General features: G+C 42.3%; 1 protein-coding gene across 1 annotated transcript; it reads left to right on the plus strand.

Annotated features, from left to right (window-relative positions):
- Window positions 1-437: 437 nt before the first annotated feature.
- On the plus strand, window positions 438-26,414 carry SMAD1 (SMAD family member 1). Its single transcript, XM_010155211.1, has 6 exons — window positions 438-1,034; window positions 13,627-13,884; window positions 16,508-16,624; window positions 20,416-20,637; window positions 22,987-23,243; window positions 25,142-26,414. Exons 1-6 carry the CDS (start codon window positions 635-637, stop codon window positions 25,283-25,285), a joined length of 1,398 nt encoding a protein of 465 aa, XP_010153513.1. The 5' UTR covers window positions 438-634; the 3' UTR covers window positions 25,286-26,414.
- The last annotated feature ends 1 nt before the right edge of the window (window position 26,415 follows it).

The raw sequence follows: 26,415 nt of genomic DNA on the forward strand, positions 1-26,415 counted from the left end.
TTCATCAGACGTGCCTTGAGTCCGGTTCTGGAGGCTGTCAGCACATTGGTGGTGGTTCTTCTGTTGTTGGTTGGTTTCTGGTTACACCACTCTTGTGGGTTGAGGGGGGATGTTTTTAACTGCTGTATGTTAATTTAGAAGGTAAAATCTTACTTTTTTTTTTTTTTTTTTTCCTCTCCCTCCCCTCTCTTCCTCTGATACTCATCAGACGTGCCTTGAGTCCGGTTCTGGAGGCTGTCAGCACATTGGTGGTGGTTCTTCTGTTGTTGGTTGGTTTCTGGTTACACCACTCTTGTGGGTTGAGGGGGGATGTTTTTAACTGCTGTATGTTAATTTAGAAGGTAAAATCTTACTTTTTTTTTTTTTTTTTTTCCTCTCCCTCCCCTCTCTTCCTCTGATACTCTCCTGCAGGTTTTCTGCCGGAAGGGTTTAGAACAATGAGAAGGTTGCATCCGTCAAGGGGGGATGTCACTGCTGCCTTCCTGGGACTGGAGGACTGAAAAGGAGAACAGACCAGAATTTTTTGAGAGTGGCTGCTTTTGACTACTGACACAATCTGCTGTACGTTGCTGGTGGTGGAGAACAGGACAGTCTCTCCTGCTTGGTTTTGTGGTATCGCCACAGTGGGGTGACCATGAATGTGACAAGTTTATTCTCCTTCACCAGCCCAGCAGTGAAGAGGCTGTTGGGATGGAAGCAGGGGGACGAAGAAGAAAAATGGGCAGAGAAAGCTGTTGATGCATTAGTGAAAAAGCTGAAGAAGAAAAAAGGTGCTATGGAGGAGCTGGAAAAAGCATTAAGCTGTCCCGGTCAGCCCAGCAACTGTGTCACAATTCCTCGTTCTTTGGATGGCAGGCTTCAGGTTTCACACCGGAAAGGGCTACCGCACGTCATTTACTGTAGAGTGTGGCGCTGGCCGGACCTGCAGAGCCATCACGAACTGAAACCACTGGAATGCTGCGAGTTTCCCTTTGGTTCAAAACAGAAGGAGGTTTGCATCAATCCCTACCACTACAAGCGGGTAGAGAGTCCTGGTAGGTTCTTCCTTGTTTGTACCTTTACACCTTATCTCAGCAATGCAGAGTATGGCAATTAATCATGTGACGCATCAGGTTAAACAAGCAAAAGTGACTGTGCACATGTTAGATTCTTCCTCTACAATTTATCTGGATGTAGGCATTAATTAGCAGCTCTCCCTTTCAGATGGAGAATGCTTCGCTTGTGTAAGTGTTTTGTCACTTCACAGAGGAATAGTCTGAGTATGTGCCTCAAGCTGATGGGCCTGGTATAACCTGTTCTTGTTGGTGACCACTCTCTCTCAAATAATTTGGTTTTTACTGAGTTGTGCAGATCAGTGAATCTCTATGAAACATTGCAAGCTAACCTAAAGGATTATTGTAGTCTGTGCGTGAAAACCATTCTGACATACTGTGGTAGTGGTGGTGGTGTTGCTGTTGTTGTTATCATTATTTCACTTCTATTGCTTTTGTTTCTTCACCTCCCAGAAGAAGATATTACTGTGTTTAGAACCTTCCACAATCTTGGCCTTTTGAAATGACTGTCACTTTAGACAGCAGAATATAATCCCCTCAGTTTTAAGCTTTTCTATCAGTGTTGGGGTGTACATGAAGTTCTGCTGTCAGCTGTTCTGTAAGCACAGTTTGCCTACCTGTTACCTGTTTCCCCACTTTGTTTTTTAAGATGCAACCCATTCTCTCTGTTTCTTCTTCAAAGGCCAAACCTGGTTTTGATAAATCTGTGTTTAATTTTACTTATGCAAGTTCATTACCAGGGAGTACTTCCAGGGACTAAGATGAAACATGCTTGGGTGTTATTTACACTAGTCTCCAGTTCCTTGTGAGGTTGTACAGGGACATCTGCAGAAATCCACTGCAGTCATGGGTAGACTTCCCTGGCTGAAATTTGGGAAGTCCATCTGTCTTAAGCTTTTCATAAACTGGAGCTGTCCCTGCTGAGTGGAATGGACAGCTTAAGAACTACAGTGGAAATAAGGTTGTTGCAAGATTGGTTTTTGGTGTATGGAAATTGCATTTGTCTTGGATCTGCAACACATAGTGCATATCTAGATATTAAATATTTCCCTTTGGTGTGTTAGCATTAAGTTGGAAATAATGTGAGTGGCAGAGGTAAAACCCATAAGGTAAGTATTTATGTAGTAGAAGCTTGAACAAAAGAACTGTCCACTGGAAAAAAACAATTCTTAACTTTTCAATTTAAGAAGTTCTTAATAATTCCACGTCAAGCAGATGTGGGATGGTAAAATAGTTGTGTCCTTGTACTGCTAGCTGTCTGCATGTGTCTGCACTCGTTGCTTGCTTTCAGTATTCCACAATACTGAAAATTGAGATTCTCCTGAAAGACATCTATTTCTGTCTGATTGAGCAACAGTTGGGCACTTACTGTAATGTCAAATGACATGTTCTTAACTTATCTTGCTTTAATCTTGGAAACAATTACTGAGTTTGAGAACATTCCAATTAGGACCATTTATACCATATTTAAGAACAGGTATTTGTGAATGTCCCTTCACTTCAATGAGATATGCAAGTTAAAAATAGAATAAAACTTTCAAAAGTTCTAAGGCGTACATTTTAGCTGAGTGCTGCTGAGTAGTTTAAGTGGTTGGAAAGCTGGGGTTTGGGTGTTAAGTCATCCTACACATTTTGTATTTGGAAAATGGAGCAAAACATTATCAACTGTAAGGTTGGATTCTGGTTTGCCCAGGAGCTTGGCTTCACGTCTGCTGGGGTGCTCTGTGAAGTCTGGAGGGTCAGTGTATGCTGAAGTTACGTCTTGAACAGCTTGCCACAGTGCATGAGTGGGGTTTTACTGGGCTCTCTGGCTGGGTACGCAAAGGAGGAGGGGTTTGTGTTTAGTCAGCCACAGATTGGCTGTTGTTTTGGGGGATATTGCATGGAGATGAGTGGGAAGCATGGCTTATGGAAACAGGTGGTAGCTGAACTCCTGTTTGGCTCGGAGAGCTGTGCCTCATAACTTATGATTTCTTTTTTCTTGTCCCTTCCTCGTTCTTGCTGTCCTCCAAGTGTCGTCTTTGTCTTCATTTCCTGATGGTCATTCCCAGATTCTGCTAACCGTTTCTTTCCCGTTTTTGCCAGGACATTAAAACACCATTATTGCTGCATAAGTGCTTACGCTTTGAGATTAATGGGTAATGGGAATTCATGCATGAGTCACTGTTTCCAACAGATAGCGGGGTTTGTGTTTCCAAGGCTGTCATTGTAGCCAGGAGGGTTAGAAATGTACTGTTTCTCTTGACTAAACAAAATTGGAAGCTCAGGTGGTGTACAGTGCACCTCTTGTGTTCAAGGTACGTGGTGAAATTCTGGCTCTGCTGAACAGCGTGCTCTGTATTTACCTGCTTTGTGCAGATCCAGTTACTGGAGAGCTGAAGCTTAAGGTGCGGGCGTGGGATGGCATCTCTACGTTCACTGTTCTGCTGGTGGTTGCGTGATCTGTCGCAGGCTTGTGTTAAGTTTTGAGGAAAGGTTTAGCAGTAAAACTTCAAATATGTAAGATCAGGTAATGTTGGGAAGCTAGCACTATGGATGTGACTCAGTTTTCACGGTGCCGGAGGGACGCATGGGTATCTTTCTACCTTTATTCCATCCTTGCTGTTTAGCTTGAGAAGAAAAGCTTGGAAAACATGAGCGTTGGCATGCTGTGGTGTGTCTGCCAGCTACAGAGCTACACCTGAATCCAAACAAGAGATTTTGCTGTTAGCCAGGCTAGGTAGGAACTGGTTGTAAACAGTTGAGAGGAGGCAGAAAACTATGAGCAGCCTCAAACAAGGAGCCTCCCAGGTGTCCCTGAGTGCAGGCTGTGCTGCCCCAGCAGGGAGGGAAGGTGGCATCCATCATGCACATGGCTGTGACACAGCAGTACCACGTTCATGCCTAACCTGCCCGAGAGCTCTGCACAGGCACGGGTGCCCGTCTGATCTTGTGGCAAGTCGAGCAACAAAACCCAATGGACAGAAACCCTGCTTTTTGGCACAGTTAGCTTGGTGAGCTTGGTGACCTTGGCTCACTCGCCGTGGAGTCGGATGGGGGAGCACGGGGTGTCGGCGAGGAAGGGTGACCTTTCTGTGATGGGCAGCCTGGTATCAGCAAGACGCCCTGCAGGCAATGGAGACCGTATTTGATCTATGGTGGGGTGCACATACAGCTCCTGCTCCTGAGATGGGCCAGCCCAGCTGTTTGCGTGGCAGCCTGCTGGAACACCCTCCCCTGCTGTGTTATCTTCCAGGCTCATCAGAGCAGCTCCGGGGTTCGTGGCTGCTCTGTACCAACAATGTGTGGGGGTGTGGGGAGGAGTGGAGGTGGTAGGAAACGAGAGGAGAAAGTAGAGGCTGTTTTATTGCTGGGGTTCGCAATACAACCTTGTACTTGACTGCCAGGAAGAAGTGTCTCCTCGATGTGTTACAGTAGCTCACTGCTGCTGTTCTGTATGTCTGTTGTGTGCAGAATTATTTCTGGTGCAGGGTACTTAGCGGCTGTCAAATTTATCCTTTGGCAAGGCAAAGCAGAGCTTTTAATTAAGGAGGGCAGGGTCTGTATTTGATGCCTTTTAAAAACTGGCACACTCAGCTGAACTGGTGTGCTCACTTGGCTGAATCTGCTTTTTCTCCTCAGTTGTATTTTTGGGTTTAGAGATATCTAGAAATTTGGCTCATACCTGGTTTGGGACTATCTGTAGGTGTGATCAAGACTTGAGCAATAATTAGGTGTAGAGCACACATAGAGGCTGTGAGGGAAAAGCGAACACAGTGTTCCTCATCTCTCTCTGGAAATGCCGCAGATGACCTCAGGTTTAGCTGGAGAATGTGTGAAATGACATTTGGAAATCCCTCCTGAGATACTTCCTTCCATTCTTTTATTCCCTTGGTTTCTGTGGAGACTTAACCTCTGTCGCTTGCCTCTGTCCTCAGTTATGTCAGTGGGACCAGGTGAAAGATACCATCCAGAATTTGGGGGTGGGGGGAATCCTCTTTTTAAACCTGGATTCCGTTTGCTCTAACAGCAAAACAGACTGAAAGGAGAGTGAGCAGGGAGGATGAAGAGGTGCTTAAATTGACACTGCTATTAAAAAAATAATAATAAATCACACGTCTAATGTGGCTTTAAGGGAGGAGGTTCAGTCCTTTTGCCTTAGCTGAAGGGAAGGAAGATGAAGAAATGCAGTATTTCATTTTCCTAAAGTACTAGTGAGCACTAGCTCTCGGTACCATCTCTGTTCTTACTCATCAGATGGCTAGATTAAAGAGGATTTGAGTTTATAATATGTTACAAAGGAAGCAGAAGAGGAATTAACTTCCCACTTAGGCTTCATGTGTGGAAGCGGTTGAAGATGCAGAGTGTTTATGTAAATGACTACCCCACAGCTGAATGCTGTCTCCTGAGTGTCCAGAACCTGCTGATACCTCCTCAGGGGTCAGGCCTGGGAGAAACCTACTCCTTATTGATCTGACTGAGCTTAAACTTGCCTTGGGAAATGCAGTTGTTAACTTTTCAGTACTTGTTTCTGGAGGTGCTTACTGATGCTCTGCTGTGCTTGAAGCATGCAGCGCCAGGGGGTACCAAAACCAGTCAGTCCTGAAGCAGCTGATCTGTTCTCGGAAATAGTCTAGTTGCATGGATCAGCCCATTAGCACAGCCACTTGGAGGCAGAAAATAACCACACTGTCTCAGGGGTTTTTTTTGCAATTACCAATGAAGTGTAGGTAAAAAGGGTGGATGATTTTCCTCTGTTAAGCTTCTCTTCTCTGGAGAGCTGGCTGCAGTCTACTTTACATCAAGGGCTTTATGAACCTGGTGGTGCCCATGTTCCACTCAAATTGGGGGATGAGCAGCAGTTGCTTTTTCATGACACACAGATCTACACTGTCAGAACGCTTGAATTTTCAATTCTGCCTGAAGATCGTGATGTTCCTTTCCATTATATCCACAAGTTCAAAGTGGATGTCTGCTTCAGCAAGCTTGGTTTTTGGCAAGAAACGTTTAACCTGAATGTACAGCTGCTTTTTGCCTCAAGAAGGCCAGGTCCCCAGGCTTTAAGGAGAGCGGTAGGTGTGTTGTGCCAATTTTGCTCTCGGCGTGGACTCTTTGCCTATGACTTTAACCTGATTGTTTTCCTATTTGTCTTTGATCTCCTTTGCTGTTTGCTCCAAGTGAATCTCTGTAAGGCTGCACGCCTACTGCAGGCACCAGAGGTGCAGAAAGGAACTTGAAATGGTGGAAATCCTGGATAAGGCAGGTTTAGACTCACGTGGTCATGGAAGTAAATGCTCCTCGACTGCTCCCCTGTACCGCGCTGCAGCTCTGGTCCTCAGTGAAAATAAAATGAGGCATGTTTAAAGGAAGTTTTTATGCCATTTGAAGTCATGCAGATGTTTGGCTGCGTATGTTGGTCTGGTCATACTTGTGAGCTCACTCTTGGTGCGTTAAGGAAAAATAAAATGGGTCAATTAGCCATCCCTGTCTCATCCCCCTGTACTCGACCAGCCTATAAGATCACTGTATATAAAATTAATATTACCAAACTCTGTCCAAACAGTGTAAACTGAGAAGAGGATCTTTAAAAACCCATCGCTGTGTGCTCCCTATGTGCTTCAAACCTGACGCAGCCTGATGCAGCAGGTTGCCTGTCAGGTCTGTAATGCCCCTTTTGGCAAGCAGCAGGGCTCCAACACAGCTCCTGGGACCATTGCATTAGCGTGTGCCAGGAGCCTGTCCACATCAAATTTGGAGCCAGGATAGAAAGGTTAGGAATAAGTTGCAATTCCCCTTGAGGCCATGACTTGGACTGGCCGAGCACTTTGGGGTCCCGGGACTTGCTTGGCGGCTCCTGACTTTCCCCTCCCAACACCTGGGAGAACAGGAGTTGGTGTGAGAGCCTCTGTGCTAATTCCAGCTGGGGCGGAGTGAAGGCAAAAGGGAAGTGGCTCCAGGGGACATAAGGGAGGGGAAAAACAGTATGTCCCTACAGAGTTAATATGTAGAACCAAGTTAGAGAAATCCTTGTTCCGGCAGGATTTCTGCACCTCTGCAGAAAGCGTCATCGCTGAGAAGTTGTGCCACAACGCTCTGTAGTGCTGCTGTTGGGTGTAACTTTAAAAATAGCATGCTACAACAGGTGGGCACAGTTATGGGATGGTTCCCCAGAATAGCAAGCAACTGTCAGTTTGCTTCTCAAGTTGTATAAAACTTTCTTTAATTCAGTTTTGGAGAATTCAGTTCTAGAATTCCCCACCAGAACTGACCTGGGGGAGAGGGATTGAGATAGGGAGACAGAAAGGAGAGACTAGTCTAATAGCAGGATTTTTCTTGTATAACCTTACCACATGTTGGAAAAAAAATGAGCTGCAGTAAAGGGATATAAGTTGTCAAGAAGGGTATGTTGGTCTCTTCCCCCCCACCCCCCTTTCTTTAAAATTAATCAGATTCAGATGTTTCTTCTGGCTTAAAGGACCAAGTGTTAACCTACTCAGTAGGATGGTGACTGTGGCTTTTGAAGAGGTAATTTTGAACTCTGGTCTGTGTAAATGTCTGAGTTAATATACACTATTACACTGTAACTTCCTCCTGTATCAGGACTGCTTCTACCCCCAGATCTGCTTACAAGAACTCCTTCACTAATGTGCATACAATTAGTACTAAATTCTGGAATTGGCCTTGATAAATGTCAGTTTAATCAAAATGTTAGCTTATCAGAGCATCCGCAAATAAAATCTAATGTTAGCTGAATATTGTAATGCAGGAAATGTACTAATATTACTGCCAAATGCATTTAGACCAGATGTCTGATGTAAAAGTAAAGCCAGTAAAGCAAATCTTCAGTTGAAACTATGTAAAAATGACAAATCAGGCTGTGGGGTTCTACTGAAACTGTAAAGTAAGAGTTGAGAAAACAGGACAGCTCTCTTCTTTCTCCTGGAATAGAAAGTCTGGCATGTTTGTCCATCAATCACCCAAAACAGGCTGTTGAATACTGAGCATTTTCCCTTGCAATTACTAGAACATAGGTTTGGAACAGAAGTCTAAAAGGCCAGCATTTCTGCTTTTGAGAAAAGAGTAAAGCAAAGCCATGCTAGCACAGCCTTGCTTAAGCCAGGAACAATATAAAGTAGCTAGATCCTCAGGAATTGCACTTACCACAATGCTATTAAGTTTTTTTAGCCAAGATTTAAACTCTATCCTAAGTGTAGACAAGTACATGTCTTTTGTATGTGAGAACTTGTCTTCTGGTCAAAGACTATTCAATTTTGCCAGGTCTTGTTTTGGGCAACACGGGGAAAACCTAATGACGTTAGAACATCTTTCTACTTAGTGTTTTATTGTTTACAAGCAGGATCTTGGCACGACCTTCCAGCCAGCGTGCTTCAGTGACTCTCTAATGCTGCAGACAGCAAGCAAACCTAAGCATGTTTGGATGAGCGTACGCTGGTACCTGCTCTCTTCCCACCGTGGGACTGGGCTGCTCACCAGGATGCCACAGCCAACTTCAGCTGCTGTGGCCTCAAAGGCAGGAAATTAACCCTCCTTAAGGAGGGTTGAAATTCATTAGTTTAACACTCCTGCTGTGTTTTGGGGGTTTTGTGTTGTTGTTCATTTTTTCTTCTAACTCTTCATTTTTCTTACAAGTTTGTCCTTGCAGGATTTTCTGTCTAGAGCATGGAGTACAAGCTGCAAGTCTCTCCCCATGCACCACGTTTTCATACCCATTTCCAGATAGCATGAACTAGTGTGTGAGGATTTCCCTCCTTCCCAACCCGCAGTTCTACTTTTCTAGTAAAGCATAAGTGTCTCTACATAAATCCATATGAAAATACAGCTGTATGATGTTTGGAAATTAAAGTGCACTGTCTAATGATAGTGCCCTCAGGTCTTTATTAGGGCTGAGGACCCTGTTGTGGTATAAACCTGTACAAACCCTTCTACAGAACACATGTTGACCAAGTTATCATAATTTTTAAGACCAGAAAGTGCAGCAGCAGTTGCTCATATTTTTATTTATTTTATTTTATGAAGTTCACAGAAGTAGAATCTACTTTGCAAGGAATGATGATCCCAGTCTGCTGTCTTGTATGTGGGCATTGTTGTACTTCATTACTTGGTTTTTCAATTTCCAGACATGGAAAAAAAGCTACCTACCCAAATCTCAATGTAACATGCAAAGAGGGGGGAAAAAATGAGCCCTTGAGGGAAACTAGCCTAAGATGACCAAAACCAGTATCTGGATAGAAAATACACTACTTTGAAAGTACATCAGGTCCTTTGGCTTGGATTAGGTTTTTAGAGAAATTAGAAGAAAAAGAAGTTACATTAACAAATGCAGAAAGTCTCCAATTTATTGAAATCATTATCTCCAGAATGTGAAAATAGAACCAAAAAAAAAAAAAAAAGAAACCCAAGAAAATCTTTACCTTGTGACGGCACACCTGTTGGTTTTGTGAAGAACAGCATGACACGCTGGAGATACAAAGCGTAGAGCTCAGTCGCTCTCTTCAAAGGGCCACCATTACCTTTTCATAAAAGCCTTTCTTTCTTGGTGTGGTTAGCTGGAACACTTATCTGAACAGCCAGGTTGTCTTTGGTCTGTCCTCTATATTTTTGGCATTCTTAGCTCTTAGATGAAATAGCCCTGTGGGAGAAATTGCCCTGTAGCTGTAATTTCTTTAATACAACTCCGCTTGTCTGGTGCGGGCATACTCTGGGTGTTATTTGCATGGTAAAAACAAGCTACCCAATTCCCAGGCTGTCTTGACAGACACAGGATCTCTTCTCAGTTACAGTTCCACAAACATACCCAGCCTGGCTTCCAGGTGGTTTATCTTCCTCTTCAACCATTACTAGTAGCAGTACTGCTAGTAGTCATGTATTAACTCTCAACTCCAGTTCCACATAGACACAAAATCTTGGAGCAAAATTTAGCCAAAGTATAGTCCATAAAAACTTTTAATCTGGTGTTTGAGAAATTACAGAAATCAATTTGTCGGATGACTTGTGGTTCTACTCCGTTAACTTGTTTTAACCATTTTAGGGATGTTGAATTTGCAAATCTGTTGCAGTAGCTTTTTACGACAACAGTGTATTGAGTAGTATGTTTCCTTCAAATACGTGCATCCCTGCTGAATAGAAACAATGGTAATTTAAGAAAAACCTTAACATATTGTTTTTGTATCTGTGTTCCTTTCCACTGAACAAGGCAAAGGGGAAGGGAGAAATTCTGTCCACCCACTGTGAGAGCAGCGTCCTGCAGAGATCTGCACTGCAAAGATGTGCTCTGCTTCATTATTTTATAGCAACAGGTGTGCTGGCTTAGCACAGAATAACTCTCTCATGCTTTCTCCCCTTCAATTATACCTCTTCCTGGAGCTGGCAGCTGCAACAGAGATCAGCCTCGTCCCCTGCTGTACTGAGCCTCAGTAATTTGTTATTCCATGTGGTTGAGGTCTGCAACCTGACCAGAAGCTCAGCGCCTTACCCAGCAGTGAGGGGAGCAAGAAGGGTATGCAGCCCCCTTTAAGTTTTAAACTCTTGGCATCCTTCCATACTTGCGAAGGGCCTGGTCCCTGCTCATGCTCTCACTCGTGAGTGAACAGCATCCACATTAACTCCTCTGTGACTCTGCTGGGAGCAGCTAACCCGCAAAAAATCCTGAGAGCTGCGGAGAGATCAAGTTATGGCAGTGAGTGATTGTCTTGGAGATGGACTAATTGGGGCGCTGTAGCTTCTGTCCCACCTGATGTGGCCTTTCAGGGCTTTTCCTCCTCGTTTAAGGCTGTATGTATGCAGGGAGGATGTGAATTAGGGGCAGCAATCAAAGTAAATTCTGCAGTGACATTTTTGAGACTATTTGTGCTGTATCAATATCAGATGTATTTTTCCCCCCTTTTCCATGTGTATTGTGAAAAAGTTGGCATTTAATAATTTCAGGTTGAAGTAGTTGGACAAAATGTGTAGGCTTGTGTGAGAGAGAGCTGGGAAGAGGAGTCTTGTTCTTATGTTGAGTCCATCTAAACTTCACCAGTGGCTCTGCCCAAGAGGAGAAAACATGCATAATATACCTTGGGAAAATCTGACACCACTTTATTTTAATTACAGAAAGCATACAGAAAATATCCTGTTCTGCTATTTAAAAATGCTATAAATCCTGTGGCTTCCTGTGATGTCATGTGTGTCGTTGTTTAATGTGAGGTAGGGGATGGGAAAGGTTGATGTTCTGCACAAATTAACTTCAGGAAAGTTAGTGGTTTGACCTTCATCCATAGGAAAGGAAGAGATAGGAAAGCTGTGTTTGTAATGCTCGGAAAAGTAAGGAAGAATCATAAAGGCAGGAAAGGGAAAATACTTTTTAACACATGATCTCATTGTTACTTTTTTCCCTGGTAATTTATTAGCCCAGCAAATGTTGACTATGACAATTAAATAGTGCTTGACCTCACTGCGAAGGACTACTAGGTTTAACAGAGTAAGCTTAATTCTGAGAGATCCTGGTACTCAGTGAGACTAGGTTTGACATTTACCCACTTGTAAATGAGGAGGTTTGTGATGACCACCTGAATGTTGATTAACATTTTTTAATGGCCTGTTCCAGTGGCATGTGAAAAGGAATTCATTAGAGGTAAGGGATGGTCTGCACAGCTGAGGGACATGTAGCTTCTCCTGGGGTCTTTTGGGATTGAGAACTTCCATAGAATGTCAGAAGGATGCCTTTTGTTTCATAAAATGTCATAATTAGGAACTTTGCCTATTCCTTGCAAAATGGAGTTGTTTAAAATTTTCACATCTAAACAAACAAACCTACTTAAGGGCTGACATCTGCTTCAGATATTTAAGATGTGTTGGAATTTCAGTGAGGCTGCTGCACGAAAGTGAGACAGCAGATTAAGTCTTTCAAACTTGCTTCTGACTCTAATGCGCAGCCTTAATTTCAATAGTGAGGGGATTTGGGAGGGGGAGGTGTTCAGGCTATTTTTAAGGAAGATTTCTGGGATCAAACTTTTCATACATTAATGCCACTAGTGGCTTTTTTTTGTTGTTGTTCATCTGTAACCTGCTTTAGAAATAGAGTTTTGTGGGGGGTGTCCTTTTGTATCAGTTTTAAACATGGATCCAGATCTCAGGCCTGGTCTGTGCATCAAGTGGTCTGGTACTCTTGGACTCCAGGATGCTCATGTAAGTATCCAAATGCTTCTGTATAAGCAAAGTGCTGGAATAGTAAAGATGACCCAGTGTCTTGGAAGAATTTGTTCATCTTGGCAAGAAGATGTGGATTTGGGAGGGGGTTTTTTTTGGTTGGTTGGTGGTTTTTTTTTGCAAATAGTTTGTAATTCAGCCTTTTGGTGAAGCAAAAACCTTTCTAAATCTGAGTGATAGTTACGTCATTGTAGGTCTGTCATGTATTCGTGCTCTTGTTCCTCTCCTGCATGTCCACCAGGTGCTGGGGACATGCAGGAGTCTTGGGTAGAGGGGATGGGAGCCTGGCTTGCTTGTGCTGGTTTTTTTTGGATGGCTTCACCATCCATGAAGGCGGGCTATCCCAGGGGTTTATTCCACTTTCCTCCCACTCCCTGAGCTGGGAAATGAAAGTGCTGAAGAGAGGCAGAGTGGAGAGGAATAACTTCTTTTAATTTCACTTCCTCTTCCTTGTGCACAGATCTCCCTCTCCTTGCCCTTGCCTCTCCTCTCTCTCCCATCACGCAAAAAATCTCAATATAGAAAAAGACTAGCTTTTAATCCTTTGAGTAGCTTGGACTTTGCTTTGTGAAGCATTCAAAGATAGAAACTGCAGCAGTGGAAAAAGAGCTGATTCTTTTATCTTAATGTATCTGGTATCACGTTCATATTCTCAGTTAAAAGGAGACCTTTGTTTTCCGCTGCTGTGGAAGCCTTGGGAGTGTGGCGAGACGAGTATTTTCTGATGTGTGCTCCTCTGATCCCATAGGAGCACATAGTTGGAGCTCAATTGCTGCTCAGTTGGTTTTTTTGAACTACATACTTTTGTTTAAATTGCACATTTTGTAAACTGACTTGAAGAGTTAATAACTGTTTTAATGCTAACTTGTAAGAACATAGTCCAGGTTAAAAATAAAATTACAGCTGTTGGGACTAGGCTGAGTTCAAGGCATGTTAGTATTGTCTTCAGGAAAAATGTCTGTCCTTATTAGCAAGGTTTTGGGTTGCAGGCCATTACATGATTAACAGGCTCACAAGTGCAGCGGGACGAAGTGCACGTCGGCACTGTAACGCACCTGCTTCCCAGTGTTTCTTTCTGCGAAGGAAACTAAAAATGCAGAATCGTGGTTTGTGCTTGGCTCTTCTTCCCTGGCCCTCTGTGGAAACAGGCTCCCATCTGGCAAACTGGGTAGCTAGCATAATCGCTACGAACTCAAGCGGTGCAGTTACCGGATATAAGGAGGAGAGTTCTTGCTTAGACATGCGCTCCTAGGTTTGACTGCCTTGTTTTTAAGACGGATGTGAACGTGCCCTAGGGGAGGGAGAATATGTGTTTTTCCCTGTATAGCCTAGTCCTTCAGAACCAAGTCTCTAATGCTGCAACTTTTCCTTCTTTTTCCCTTTCCAGTTCTTCCTCCAGTGCTGGTTCCAAGGCACAGCGAGTACAACCCTCAGCACAGCCTTTTGGCCCAATTCCGCAACCTGGGACAAAATGAGCCCCACATGCCGCACAACGCTACTTTCCCGGACTCTTTCCAGCAACCCAACAGTCACCCGTTCCCCCACTCGCCCAACAGCAGCTATCCAAACTCGCCTGGAAGCAGCAGTTCCACCTACCCGCATTCTCCAGCCAGCTCAGACCCGGGAAGTCCTTTCCAGATGCCAGGTACGTTCAACTTCGTAGGGAGAAGGTGGTTGGACATCACTGGTATGGTGAATTTTTTGCTTGATAATACCAAATTATCAGCCAGCTTGTGATCAATAGCAACCTGAGAGATGTAAGGTAATAAAGACTATGTAATTGCCTTGTCTGGTAATAATATTGAGGATTTTGATATTGTGCCTCTCTGAAACACCGTTAAAACTTTGCAGTAAAAGTCTTCTGGGATTCAGAATGTTTTGGGAACCAGTTCAGCAGTGTGTTTAATGTGCAAGAAGTGTAATGCTACAGATCATCCTTGCTTAGGAGAGAGGTCGTCATAAATTCAGCACAAGGCTTCAGTTCTGCAGAAGGGTGTTTTTCAGGGGGATCAGGCTACTACTACTTGATGCTAAAATTTCTTCACATAATGATGTAATTTCAAGAAACAAATATACTTCAGTTGAATAACGGTTCCTTAAGGCCTGGAAAAGGAATCTTCAGGCTGTTTTACTTTCTGAAGTCCAAGAAGTAATAACATTTCTTTGTTGACTGATGTCTGTAGAAAATTCTATGCAAGCTGTCTTTTCTTTTTGGTCTTTACGTGCAGACGGATAAAACTACTTGCATAGGCAGCCTGTGGCAGATGTCTTGATCTAAATGCTTGGAGAAGGACTCCGTACAAATGCTCCTTGCTAATGCTCCGTTTGCATGTTTTCTTCGGGAGCTGAGAGAGGGTGTGTGTAAACAAAGCGGCAGACTTGTGAAAGTCTGTTTCCCATTATGTGAAATGAACATCCATAGATTGCTGCCACTGATAATTGTTTCTCTTAAAAATTTTATGAGTGAAAACTACTGAATTTGCAGAGGTAGGAGAGAAGGAAAGAGAGTTTGTATTGGCTTTTCTAAAAAATGTGAAAAGCTGCCGCAAAACCAGCTGTCTTTCCTTCCTTCCTTTTTTTTTTTTTTTTTTTTTACTATGATTGGTGGTGTTGGGGCTCTTCCAGCAGAGATAAAGGCTCCTCTAACAAGGTCTTCCTGAACACTGGCTCGTGGAAGTTCACTTGATCCTTGAGGGGTCTGTTCTGTCTGCATGCCTGTGAAGAGGAGTCAGCAGCTGCAGTGAAGAAATTCAATTAGAGGAGAGCTGAAGATGCCGATGTCCTTGATGCTTAGCTCTGGACAGTTGTCCATCTTGCACTAATGAGGAAAGAGGCTGACTGTTGGAAAATACAAAAAGAGAGCAAAGCAGTTATCCAGAGATCTTGAAAACTTTCTCGATACTGGCTAATTTTATTGCCTGTGGTCTTAACGGTCTTGTTTCCCCATCAGCGCATCACTAACACCGTGTTTGCACACACCCCAATGTTTAAGGCTCAGTAGAACTTGTGACTTGAACTCCAGTGCAGACTGTCAAGTTTTTGATGCAGTCCCGTTGTCATCTCTGTCTTTGCTGCTCTCCTGTCCAAATGAGAGTATCTCCTAAACAATAAGCAGTTAATAGATTTCATGCATTTGTGTTTTCTTCAAAAAAAACCCCCCAACCAACAAAACACCCCACAAAAAAACCCAAACTTACAAAGCAGTGGTATGATTCTCCTGCCTCTTTGTTGTTTCGAATTTGGGTTTTAGGGTTTTGGAGGCCTTTGTGATTATTTGTTGTGGCAGTTTGCAATCCATACTCTCAGTCATGGAAGCAAATGTGGGATGAGCAGCAGCCGTGTTCACCAGGGCTAGTACAGTGGTAATCTAATCTTGGGTTTTGCAGTGAAAGCTTGCAGCCATCAGGCAAGGGTTTCCCTCTTTTGCATATACCTGTGTGCAATTGATTTGGAGGATGGCGTCCTCCGGCATATTGGAAAATGGTGACTGTGGCAACTTCCTGCAGCTTCTAGGAAGCTGTTTGGGAAGCTTTCCCAGAAGTGAAATAGGCAGCTGGAGGGCAATGTAAGTACCTTGCTGGGGTGCTTCAGATGGGGCCAAAAGCAGCGTGTTAGTGAGTACGGTCATTGTGCATGAGCTAGTTTTATGCTAGTGATTCAAGCCTGGACAAGGCAGTACAGCCAGTAAGAGACACTGGCAGATAAATTCCAGACCCAGGTGGCTACTTGTGTAGAGGTAGGGTTCCTGAACACTTTCTGCTGTTGCTAATCTAGGGAAATAGAGCTAATACTTTGCAATGACAGTAATAAGGCCCTGCATATGTCTTGCAATGTTTGCATACTTTGCTGATAGAATCATGTTGGAAATGGAAAAATTCAAACGGAAAGTTTTCTGCTCCGACTTCGTATTTACCATATGCTAGTATCTATTTCTGGCCTGGTCATGAGACGTCTTTGTGCCTTAATGTGTATATGGCACTTTCAACCTGCAAAAAATATGTCCTGGGTTGGACACATTGCTGAGGTCTCTTGTGGGGCTTAATGGAGGAGAAGCGACTTGTTTTTATTGCAATTTTGCTTAATATGCACAGTAATTCTTTGCTTTCCTGACTCAAGATCTGTGATTGCTTTTTCAGATTTCTGGTGGGTAGAAGTTTGTAGCTGAGTCAGGCTGGAAGCATTGCTATGCTAAAACTGTTTAAGTGGGTATGTATATATACTTTAAAGAGAGGAAAGGACTCGTGTATCTCTGCCTTTTCTATATTTAGCTGATACTCCCCCTCCTGCTTACCTGCCTCCGGAAGATCAGTTGACACATGATACCTCCCAACCAATGGATACCAACATGATGGCACCCGCAATTCCCCCGGACATACACAGAGGAGGTAAAAACACTTTCTTCTCATCTTCTGCTTTGCCTCTTAAGAGTAGAGAACTTTCAGAACTTACTTTCAATAACTGAGTTTTAATTTTGGATATATGTGGTTTATAGAAACTTTTAGGTTTAGAAAAAAAACTCATCCATGTAACTTTTTTCCTGTTGTTGTAAGGGCTGAAACAGTAAATCTAGAGATAAAAAATTTTAAGTGTAAATAATTTTTTAGAAAAAGAAGCTATGACATTACTCTTTAAAAAGGTGAAATGTATGGGGTTTATTACTTGCTTGCTGCCAACCAGCTCAATGACCAAAGTCATTTTGTGTTTTGTGTCTGGAACTTCCACTAATCACCGAACCGAAATAGTTCCTACGATGCCACACATTTCTACGTGTGATGCTGAAAGGACACGTGTGCAAGGACTGGAACCTCTTTCTCTCTTCTGATTACATTGATTTATTGGAACTATGCAGTTAATGCTATATAAAGCCTACTGAATTGTGGATGAGGGGTAGATATGGTCAAGTATAGCTCTCCAAGCAAAGACTTGATCAGGAGATGAATGCTAATACTGTCAGTTAAGTAAACACCCAGAGACATTTTACACAGACAACTCGAATATCTGTGGGTTTTTCCTCTGAGGCAGTACATCTTATAAAATTGTCTGGTCTCACTATGTTTTTTCTCCTAAATTCTAAGCTCCAGTCCTTAAAGAGTATGCTCTGCTTTTAATAATTTGCTCTTCCCCTGGTCATAAGGGCATTTGTGGTTTGGTGAATTTTTTTTTTTATTATTTTGTGTTGTTCCATCCCCTCTTCCTATTTATATTTCATCTTTGAGTCATGCAGTGATATCACTTGGTTCAATATTCAGAGCTGTCTGCCTGAGGTGTGGCATTGCTACTGACTTTAAAATCTGTATTAAAAAAACCCGACAACCTATTGCTCTATGTACTGTGACACAGACATCTCTTTACACATTGCTTTTTAAAGCCTTTGCAGCCAGCCGTGACTGCTGAGTAAGGATTTAGTGCATTCATTGCATTGTGAGAAACAGCCCCTTCAGAGAACACATAAGCTTACGCAGTTGTGGCCCATGCCAGGAAGGAGCAGCAAGCTGGATGCTGTGCCAGAATGATTATCAAGATCACAAGCATATGAACAAACTAACTGTTGTTTGAAATTTTTTTTTTTTGGTACTTGTTTTGTTGCTGAGTTTAATGTCTGGTTTCAGGAAGTATATCTGCCCTCTTAGAACAATTAGGATAGCTTTTGTGCTAACCTGTTTACTCTCTGCGTGGAACAAGTTTTGCATGTGACAAACCCCATCTGTAGTATTTCCACTTTCTGGTGATCCATTACACTCTATGTGTATGTATAGTCCTTGCCCGGCCAAAGGACATTTATCAGTGTTTATGCCTAACTGCAGACTTCTGCATGTTTGTATCTTTCACAAAATACACAAGTACTGTAGAATTCCACTATTACTTGAGAGTTGATAAAGAGAAGAGGGTTTACATTTTTCTTCTTGCTTTTTAAAGTTCAACCATTTCAAAAGAAAGATTTGTGTCTATTTGTTTGGGGTTTTTTGGTTTTGGGTGTGGTGGTTTTTTTTTAATGAAGGAACGGAGATGAAAATCCATTGTACTAAACTACTAGGAGAGAAAAATACAAACACGACCACCTTACTTCTGTGTGTGTTCACGTGTTTATTGTTCATGTATGCATGCTGTAATTGCACTACTTTTACAACCTGCAGCAGATTTTTTTTTTTTTGAGTTTTTACTCTGAACTTACTGCAGCATTTTTGTTGCAAACTTTTTAGAAGCATGTTCTTCATGGGGATTTGTTAGTCTTAAGAGATTTGATTTAACAAGCTGCATCCTGTCAATGAAGTTGGGTAATTTCCATTGTTGGCCCATGCTGGGAATAGAGAGGCTAAACGCACCTGCTCTGCATGACTTAAAGCAAATATAAGGAAGTTAGTATGAAGTCTGTGTGAGAGAGATATGATTCATTCTGTAAGAATGGCCAGCTGGCAAGATTCCTTCCTGAGTTTGAGAACTGGGGCAAAGCTGCAGCTTTGATAATTGCTGGCATCTTCATATGAATTAAAAGTGTAGTAACCTCTTGCTAATAATTAATGACGGATTTTTCTCTTTTTTTTTAATGTGATGTGAAAGGATAGAAAGTGCTAGGCTGTCTGGAAAGATCAGCTGCTTCTTACCAGTGTTTTAAGCAAGTTATTGGTCAGCAGTAGGCACAGTGCTCAGAATTTTTTCACAGTGATGTAGGATGTGTTATTTTGCTTCTGATTTGAGACCTTCTGTATCTGCTGCATACTGTTGGTTTGGGGGGAGGCCTTGGGTCTGGGAGAAGGCAACCTGGTCAGAGAAAAAAGTTTTCCCATGATATCAGTCTGATTTACATTTTAGCACCTTGCCCTGTAGTTGGATCTTTAATCTGCAAAGTTGGTATCTTAGCAGCAAGTCTAACTGTGCTAGGCTTAGCAATGAAATAGTCTCCTTCATTTAAAAGGAACCATGGGAAGAACCACATCCTTTTGCTAGCCTCCTTTTATTTGGAGGCAGTTTAATAATTTGTAGCTGTATTTGGCACTCGAAAGAATGTGTATTGGGTGGGGATATCTGAAGAAGTCTATGGTGTTGTTAGACACCCACTGGGAAACTTTTTGGTTAAGACCTTTGGTATCATCTGAAGAAACTGTTCCCTGGGCACAGTCACAAGTGTTACCTCAAGACTTCATGTAGTTTCTGTTGATGGGTAAAAGTCGTGAACTAGGAATTTTCTGTTGGCCTTCTGCGCAATTCCCAGCTTCAGAGAGGAGGTGTTGAGGAGGAGCTTCTTGTTACCAGAGTCTACAAAAACATGTTCTGAGAAATCCTTGCTGTGAGGCAACAGGTAATTCTTTTGGTGATGAACAGTTGCAGATTTTGCATTCGGTAGCACTCGATGAATAAAAGTTTCTCACTAAATAATAACTTCCTCTGTTTCATCTGCTCTTCAACCCAGCGTGATTGTTAGGATCCTGTGCATTATGCCCTTGTTCGGTCTCCGATCCCAAGCAGCATCTGTTCATGCTGAAGATTGCTTCATGCATATTCTGCAGACAAATGTCAGTCTCTTACTTTTTGAACTCTCCTGCCCTTTCCCAAAGAAGCACAGGAGAAAGACTCGTGCATACCCCAAATGCTGAAAGGTTGACTGCTGACTGTATATTTAATCTGACTTGCTGTACTTCTTGGTACCCAGAGTTACAAATGGTCTCTCCCGCAGTTGTGTGATTTTTCTTTTCTGTTTTTCCCTGTCACTTTACAACTTGGCAGTAAGCACAGAGGTGACTTGTGATTTGGTAGCTGAGTAAAATGAACTGAAGTCAAAATTTGCTTGCTACATTGGAAAGCTGAGCTGTTTAATTGCAGTGTTTCTCTGCGGTCTGGGCCCACACCATAGCATGTTGTAGAAAATACATCAGGGATACTGGGGTACTGGTATGTGCCCACGAGCTTCCTGCACTTTTCTGTGGGTATCTAGTGCCAACATTTGCCTTTTGTGAGTCTTGTGCAAGTAAAGTTAAGGTGAAATTATTCTGTTGTATGTCTGTGACTATGAAAAGTTCAAAAGTGACTGAAGATAGAAGAGCCTTCATTTACCTGCAGTAGCTTATCCAGCTCATCTTTCAGTGATCTTCAGCCAAAATCTGCAGGTTTACGAATGTTTACATCTCAAGCCTATGTTCCAGCGCCGTTAGATTGTGACATTTCCATTGTTGCTTTACAGATGTTCAGGCAGTTGCTTACGAAGAGCCGAAGCACTGGTGCTCCATTGTCTACTATGAGCTGAATAATCGCGTCGGGGAGGCGTTCCACGCTTCTTCCACCAGCATCCTGGTGGATGGCTTCACTGATCCTTCAAATAACAAGAACAGATTTTGCCTGGGGCTGCTCTCAAACGTTAACCGCAACTCCACCATTGAGAACACTAGGCGGCATATTGGCAAAGGTGAGTTTTGGATCTTCGCTTCTGTTTTTTGAGGACTAGGAGGTGTGGGTGTTTCCCCTAGACATGACAACCTGGGCCACTTACTTCAAGAGCCAGCTGGTCTTCCCAAGTATGTGGGATAAGTGCTTGTTTTAGTAAATATATATTTTTCTGGCCAGGTCTTATAGACAAAGTGTTGTTCTTACCTGGTGTGTAACGACAGGAAGCTCTTACCCTTAGTCAATTTTTAATTGACTGAAGGCTATCATAATCTTATTTAGAATAAGTGCTTAAGGTAGTTTGTCTAATGAAATGTCTTGATTTATCTTGATTTTTAGGGTATATGGAAATCTAAATTACAGTTCTTGGCACCAGATTTTTATCTACCCTTAGTTCCAACATAAATTAGCTACCCTAACATGTATTTAGAGAGGTGGCCTGCTAAAACAGTGTTTCCAAATTAATTTTTCAGAGGCTGTTAATTCTTTCAGTGGGAATTTTGTGCTTCTCTTCTATGTCTGTGACAGTGTCCTGCAAAAGAGAGTTTTTTTCTGACTTAACTGTCCTCTTTTCTGAGAACCTGCATATAATGCAAATAACAAGTAGAACTAACATTGCCCCCTTGCAGTGGGACATTCCTGCCAGACAAATTTTTTTTTGAGGTGTTTGCATTATTAGTAAACTCTAAATTTTCTGAGACAGTTGAGGGTTCAGCATGCCCAAGTGGAAGGGTGTATATTGTAAGTGTCAATTAATGAAGTATCTTCCTCCTCCTCGGAGCAGGAAAGAATTGAAACTGAAGAGAATTGTCAGGTCTTCAAGTTCGAGCCCTGGGTCTAGAGGGCTTTTCTCTACGTGAGGGCTTGTGCAGCTCAGCAGTAAACCACACCTGTGCTGTGCTACTCAAGTCCTAACACTTTTTCCTTCTTTTCCTCCCCATCCATCTTACAAGTATCAGGTTATTTATTCAACCCCTCATTCATTTTCCTGTGAAAAGGAACCCAGCTGCAAGCAGAGTTCTGCTGAAGTACTTAACTGCCTATGTACCGAAGCAGAGTGTGGAAGAGACAAGGGTGCTGTTGAATAAGTAAACGTGTACATATAATGATGATGTAGAACTGTTAGTCTTTGAGGAGGAGGGAGGAGTAAATCCCAAACCTGAAGGCGTGGGCATAACTCTTTCTGCAGATGAGGTGAGACTATATGTGTACCCACACAGGTACGTGCGTGTTCAGTGGCGAAATCATAAGTTATGGAGTGCAGTCAAAGCTTTCTGACTTGACTTCAGTTTAGCTTTTAAATTCTGTGTGTTCCCTTCTCTGACTTGTGATATTGTGTGAGGGGAAAGGTTTAAGCAGCAAATAATCAATTTTTCAACATAAAAGGCAAATTTTCTTTCTTTCTCAAAGCCTTTGGAATTGAGTCCTACTGAAAGACAGCAAATCTCCACCAGGGTTCCCTGTATATGTCTCTTCTGGGCTTGCTGCCACCACTGGCAGGTTGAGGGAGCAGGCAGGAGAAAGGGGAAGGACGATAAAATTGGTGTGTACCCACATTTGACAGATACATCTGAGGAATAAAGAATCATAGGATTGGTTAGCTTGGAAAAGACCTATAAGATCAGACTTTCACAGTCCAGCTGTAAACCTAACACTGTCAAGTCCACCACTGAACTGTGTCCCTAAGCACCGCATCTACATCCACACGTCTTTTAAATACCTCCAGGGATGGTGCTTCAACCGCTTCCCCAGGCAGCCTGTTCCAGTGCCTGACAACCCTTTCCGTGAAGGGAGTTTTTTCTAATACTCGATCTAAACCTCCCCTGGCTATACAAGGGCCATTTTGTTTTTCCAGCTTTCTAGAATTAACACAAGCTGAAAAAACTCACCCTACCCAAAATAGCACGTGTGACTTTTCCAGAGAATCCAGCGTGAGGCTGCTTTAGTATCTACAGATCGTGCAGTAGGTTTCTGCTTTCTCTTCTTGCATTCCCAATCCTTGCTTCACATAAACTGAGTGAGAAAAATGTTCAAGTGGTCAAGCCATCTCATGTGCTGCATCAAAACTACTGCAGTGCTTGTTAGTTTATCGTTGCCTTGCATGTTATGCAAACATACAGCGTGTTAAAACATGGAAATTACCAATTTCCCTTATGGGTACGTACATCTACACACATCCCCTTCTTTCAAATCGCCCACCGATGAAACAGAAAAGTAAAAATTGAGTTTGAAGACAGACAGCTGATGGTCTGATAGGCAATTAATGTTTGCCTCTTTAAGCAGAAACATTTGTCTGTGGAGAATGAGCATGAAAAAAGAGATACACAGTGTGAATGTGTCTAACCTCCTTGTGTCAACCTTCTCCTCCCAGGTGTTCATCTCTATTATGTTGGTGGGGAGGTGTATGCTGAATGTCTTAGCGACAGCAGTATTTTCGTGCAAAGTCGGAACTGCAACTACCATCACGGGTTCCATCCCACCACGGTCTGCAAAATCCCCAGCGGATGCAGTTTGAAGATTTTCAATAACCAAGAGTTTGCTCAGCTTTTGGCTCAGTCAGTGAACCATGGCTTTGAGACAGTGTATGAGCTTACCAAGATGTGCACTCTCCGTATGAGTTTCGTAAAGGTATGTGAAAATTTGCTTGAGATTATTTTGTAAGCAAAATGAACTTTTTTTCCTTAATGTGGTGATTTTTGAACGGTCCAGTGCCACCTTCCATCAACCTGCTGAATTCTAAGTATGGAATAATGTCGTTAAGTGTAAGACAGATCTTAAAGACCTTAAGTTGTCTTTGTGGACAGAATTCAATCTGTGGCATATACTTTGAAAACTTGAGGTGCCTTGCAGAAAATGTTTCCTCACCTAAGTCTGTAGTCACCTGTGAAACATTTCTGTCATGTCTGTTAGCTATTCTAATTTAATCAAATTGCCTCTTGTATATTTTTAATGTTTGAGCTGAATTTTTTTATTTAATGTGTGTATAGATCGTGTGTGTGTGTATAGAATTATTTGCTTAATTACTCTGGAATTATGGAGCTTGTCTTTTTAATTCTGTGGGATACAGCAAAAGTAAGTTTTGAGAATTCACTCATTAATTACTTGGCCTAAAAGTGGAAACACCACCACTTCATGATGCAGCATCAGCTGTTGCTCCTTTCTTTGCCCATTGTTACCTGGGCATCCATCCCATCTCCTGCTCTGTAAGAGGCCCAGTGGAACTTCATGCTTCTGTTTCTGGGTGGTATTTTTGGAGAGTTGAGTGGGTTTTCCATGTAAGTCATTATAGTGGTTGTGGGAGTGTAGATAGCATAATAGCATAGGTCTTGACCAGCAGCACCTTAATTAGGAGCTGCAGTCATTAATTAGAATAATATAAATACCTTTCTATTCTAGGGGGGCATGCAAGGTCAAGATTTGTGATGTGGCTGTCAGTGTCAACATGTGTACTGATAGAAAAGGGCTGGTCACACATACGGAAGTAGTCAAATGAAAATGGTAATACACTGAAGTGCTGCTCTTGATAAGAGGATAGAAACTGTCAGATGTGTTAGGAGAGGGGTTCCTAGAATGGACTAGGTTGTTCATAGTTACTCACCCTACAGAGTCATACAGCAGCTTTGCTTGAACAGTTGCAAGGGGCCTCCTGCGTATTGGATGTTGCGTGCATGGTGTTTCGAGCAGCTTGCCAGCTGTGTTGGGAGCTGGGTAATCCCTTCATTAGAGGTTCATTTAGAGCAGAAAAAACTCTGCCTGACACTATCTTTAGTCATGTCTCCTGCCCCAAAGATGGTTCACTTAGGAAATTATTTCAAATGCTGTTTAAATATCTGCTTGTATCTTTGGTAACTACTGTAAATGAATCAGGTGTGAGCTGAAACAAAACCTGTGATTCTTAACTTGAGAAGTAGCCTGCTGGGGAACGACCATGCCCTCTTTCTCCAAAGAGGAATGTTTCTGACTTAACTGCTCAGTTTATCATGGCCATCCTGTGAATGGTGCTTTGCTTTTCATCAGACGATGCCTCACCTCCACTTCCATAATGTTAGTCTGTGACCTCAGGTTTTAATTTATTGATCTGTTTGGCAGCATTTCCCCCCAATTTGTTCTATTTTTGGTCTGTGCAGAGAACTCTTGATTATCCCCCTCAACATGGGCTTTAAAGCTCCCAGGCTTTACTGGGACATCATGCAGCTGGCAGTGAGGTATGGGGAAACTTTGCACAGCCACAGGTTATGTCTTTAAGAATTTAAAGACTTCCATTCCAGAAGATAATAAGATCTCAAAATGACACTTCCTCCAAACTTTTTTTTTTTAAAAACTTCATATTTGTTTGTTAAAACCTTATAGTAGGTGATGCATCAAGGGTGTTTAGCTTTCAACAGTCAATATCAGCAGAGTAGCCTGAGTACTTTGGTAAGAAAGGTGATGATTGAAGTATGCTTTTCATGTATTTGATAATATAAATTAAGGTGATTTTTTTTTTTTTTCTCCTTTTCTTTTAACACTTATGATTCTGTTTGCAGGGCTGGGGAGCTGAATACCATCGCCAGGATGTAACGAGCACTCCATGCTGGATAGAGATACATCTTCATGGTCCACTTCAGTGGCTGGATAAAGTACTTACTCAGATGGGCTCACCTCATAATCCTATTTCTTCAGTGTCTTAAAAGGACCCAAGCCTCCTGCATTTCGGAAACAATTGAGCCTTGCATGTACTTGAAGGATGTATGAGTCAGACACACACCTTCCCCCCACCCCCGAACTGGCAACAGCTGAATAAGAGCCATGAAAATACTTGACTTCTGTGACCAACTGTTGGATTCAGGGGAAAAAAAAAAAAAAAAAACAAACCAACAAACCACCCCTTTGACATACTGTTGGTATCAAGAATTTTAGTTTACATCCTAACATACTACTGCAAAGTTGATTTGCAGGGCTTAGTGCAACAGGGACGACCGAGCCAAAACTGCAGTCTGTCAGACCAAGTTCCCAAAGGATCTTCCTGTAGCCGGCACTCTGACGTTCTCTTTCTTCCTTACGTTCAGTGCCGGCTGTCTTCCCTTGTCCTCTGGGGCTGAGAGCCGCTGGTGGTGAAGTCTGCTTTTTGCAGGCTCTCTGCAGTACGCTTTAAAACCATTTGTCTAAGTTGATGGTTCCTGTTCTCTTTAAAAGGAAAAAAAAAAAAAGCCGCAAGGTTTAATCTCAGTAACTGTAATAACCTTTGAAACTGTGTCCTGACCATACTGCTGTAAGAATGTTAGGTATGTTTTTTTGCTAAATGTATGTATGGTGTATTTTAAAGTTTAGAGATTAATTAGATTTAGTCCATAAAGGAATTAGGAATATTTGAATTGGGGGAGGTGGGAGTGGGAAGGGAAAATGACAACTGAAATGTAGAATATATTGTAAACGTAGCTTGTTAGTTTAAACTGAGGTCTGAGTTTTGCTGTGCATTTCACTTTTATAGCGGCCTAATTTTGTTAATTCTGACTATTTTTGCCTCTTCGTTTTCCCCCAAAACAATGGCGCAGCTGGCTAATTCTTTTACCGGTGAAGAGGACAAAATGATTAATTAGCTGCAGTTTGAAGGCTGCAGCTCTGTGTATTTCAAGACAAAATTGTACAGAGTGCTCTCTAACTATTGAGCAGTTTTATACAGTTAATGTAACAGAAGTAGGCTTTTAATCTTGTAAGAGAATCTTGTTTTGCCAAACCTAGTAACTGTTAATTGTTTGGAGGACTTCAAAATCCTTGTGTGGGTCTATTTCAAACTTTTAAAAATATATATATATTTTTA

Source organism: Eurypyga helias, unplaced genomic scaffold (genome assembly GCF_000690775.1).
Source record: "Eurypyga helias isolate BGI_N326 unplaced genomic scaffold, ASM69077v1 scaffold40360, whole genome shotgun sequence".
Taxonomy (NCBI): Eukaryota; Metazoa; Chordata; class Aves; order Eurypygiformes; family Eurypygidae; genus Eurypyga; species Eurypyga helias.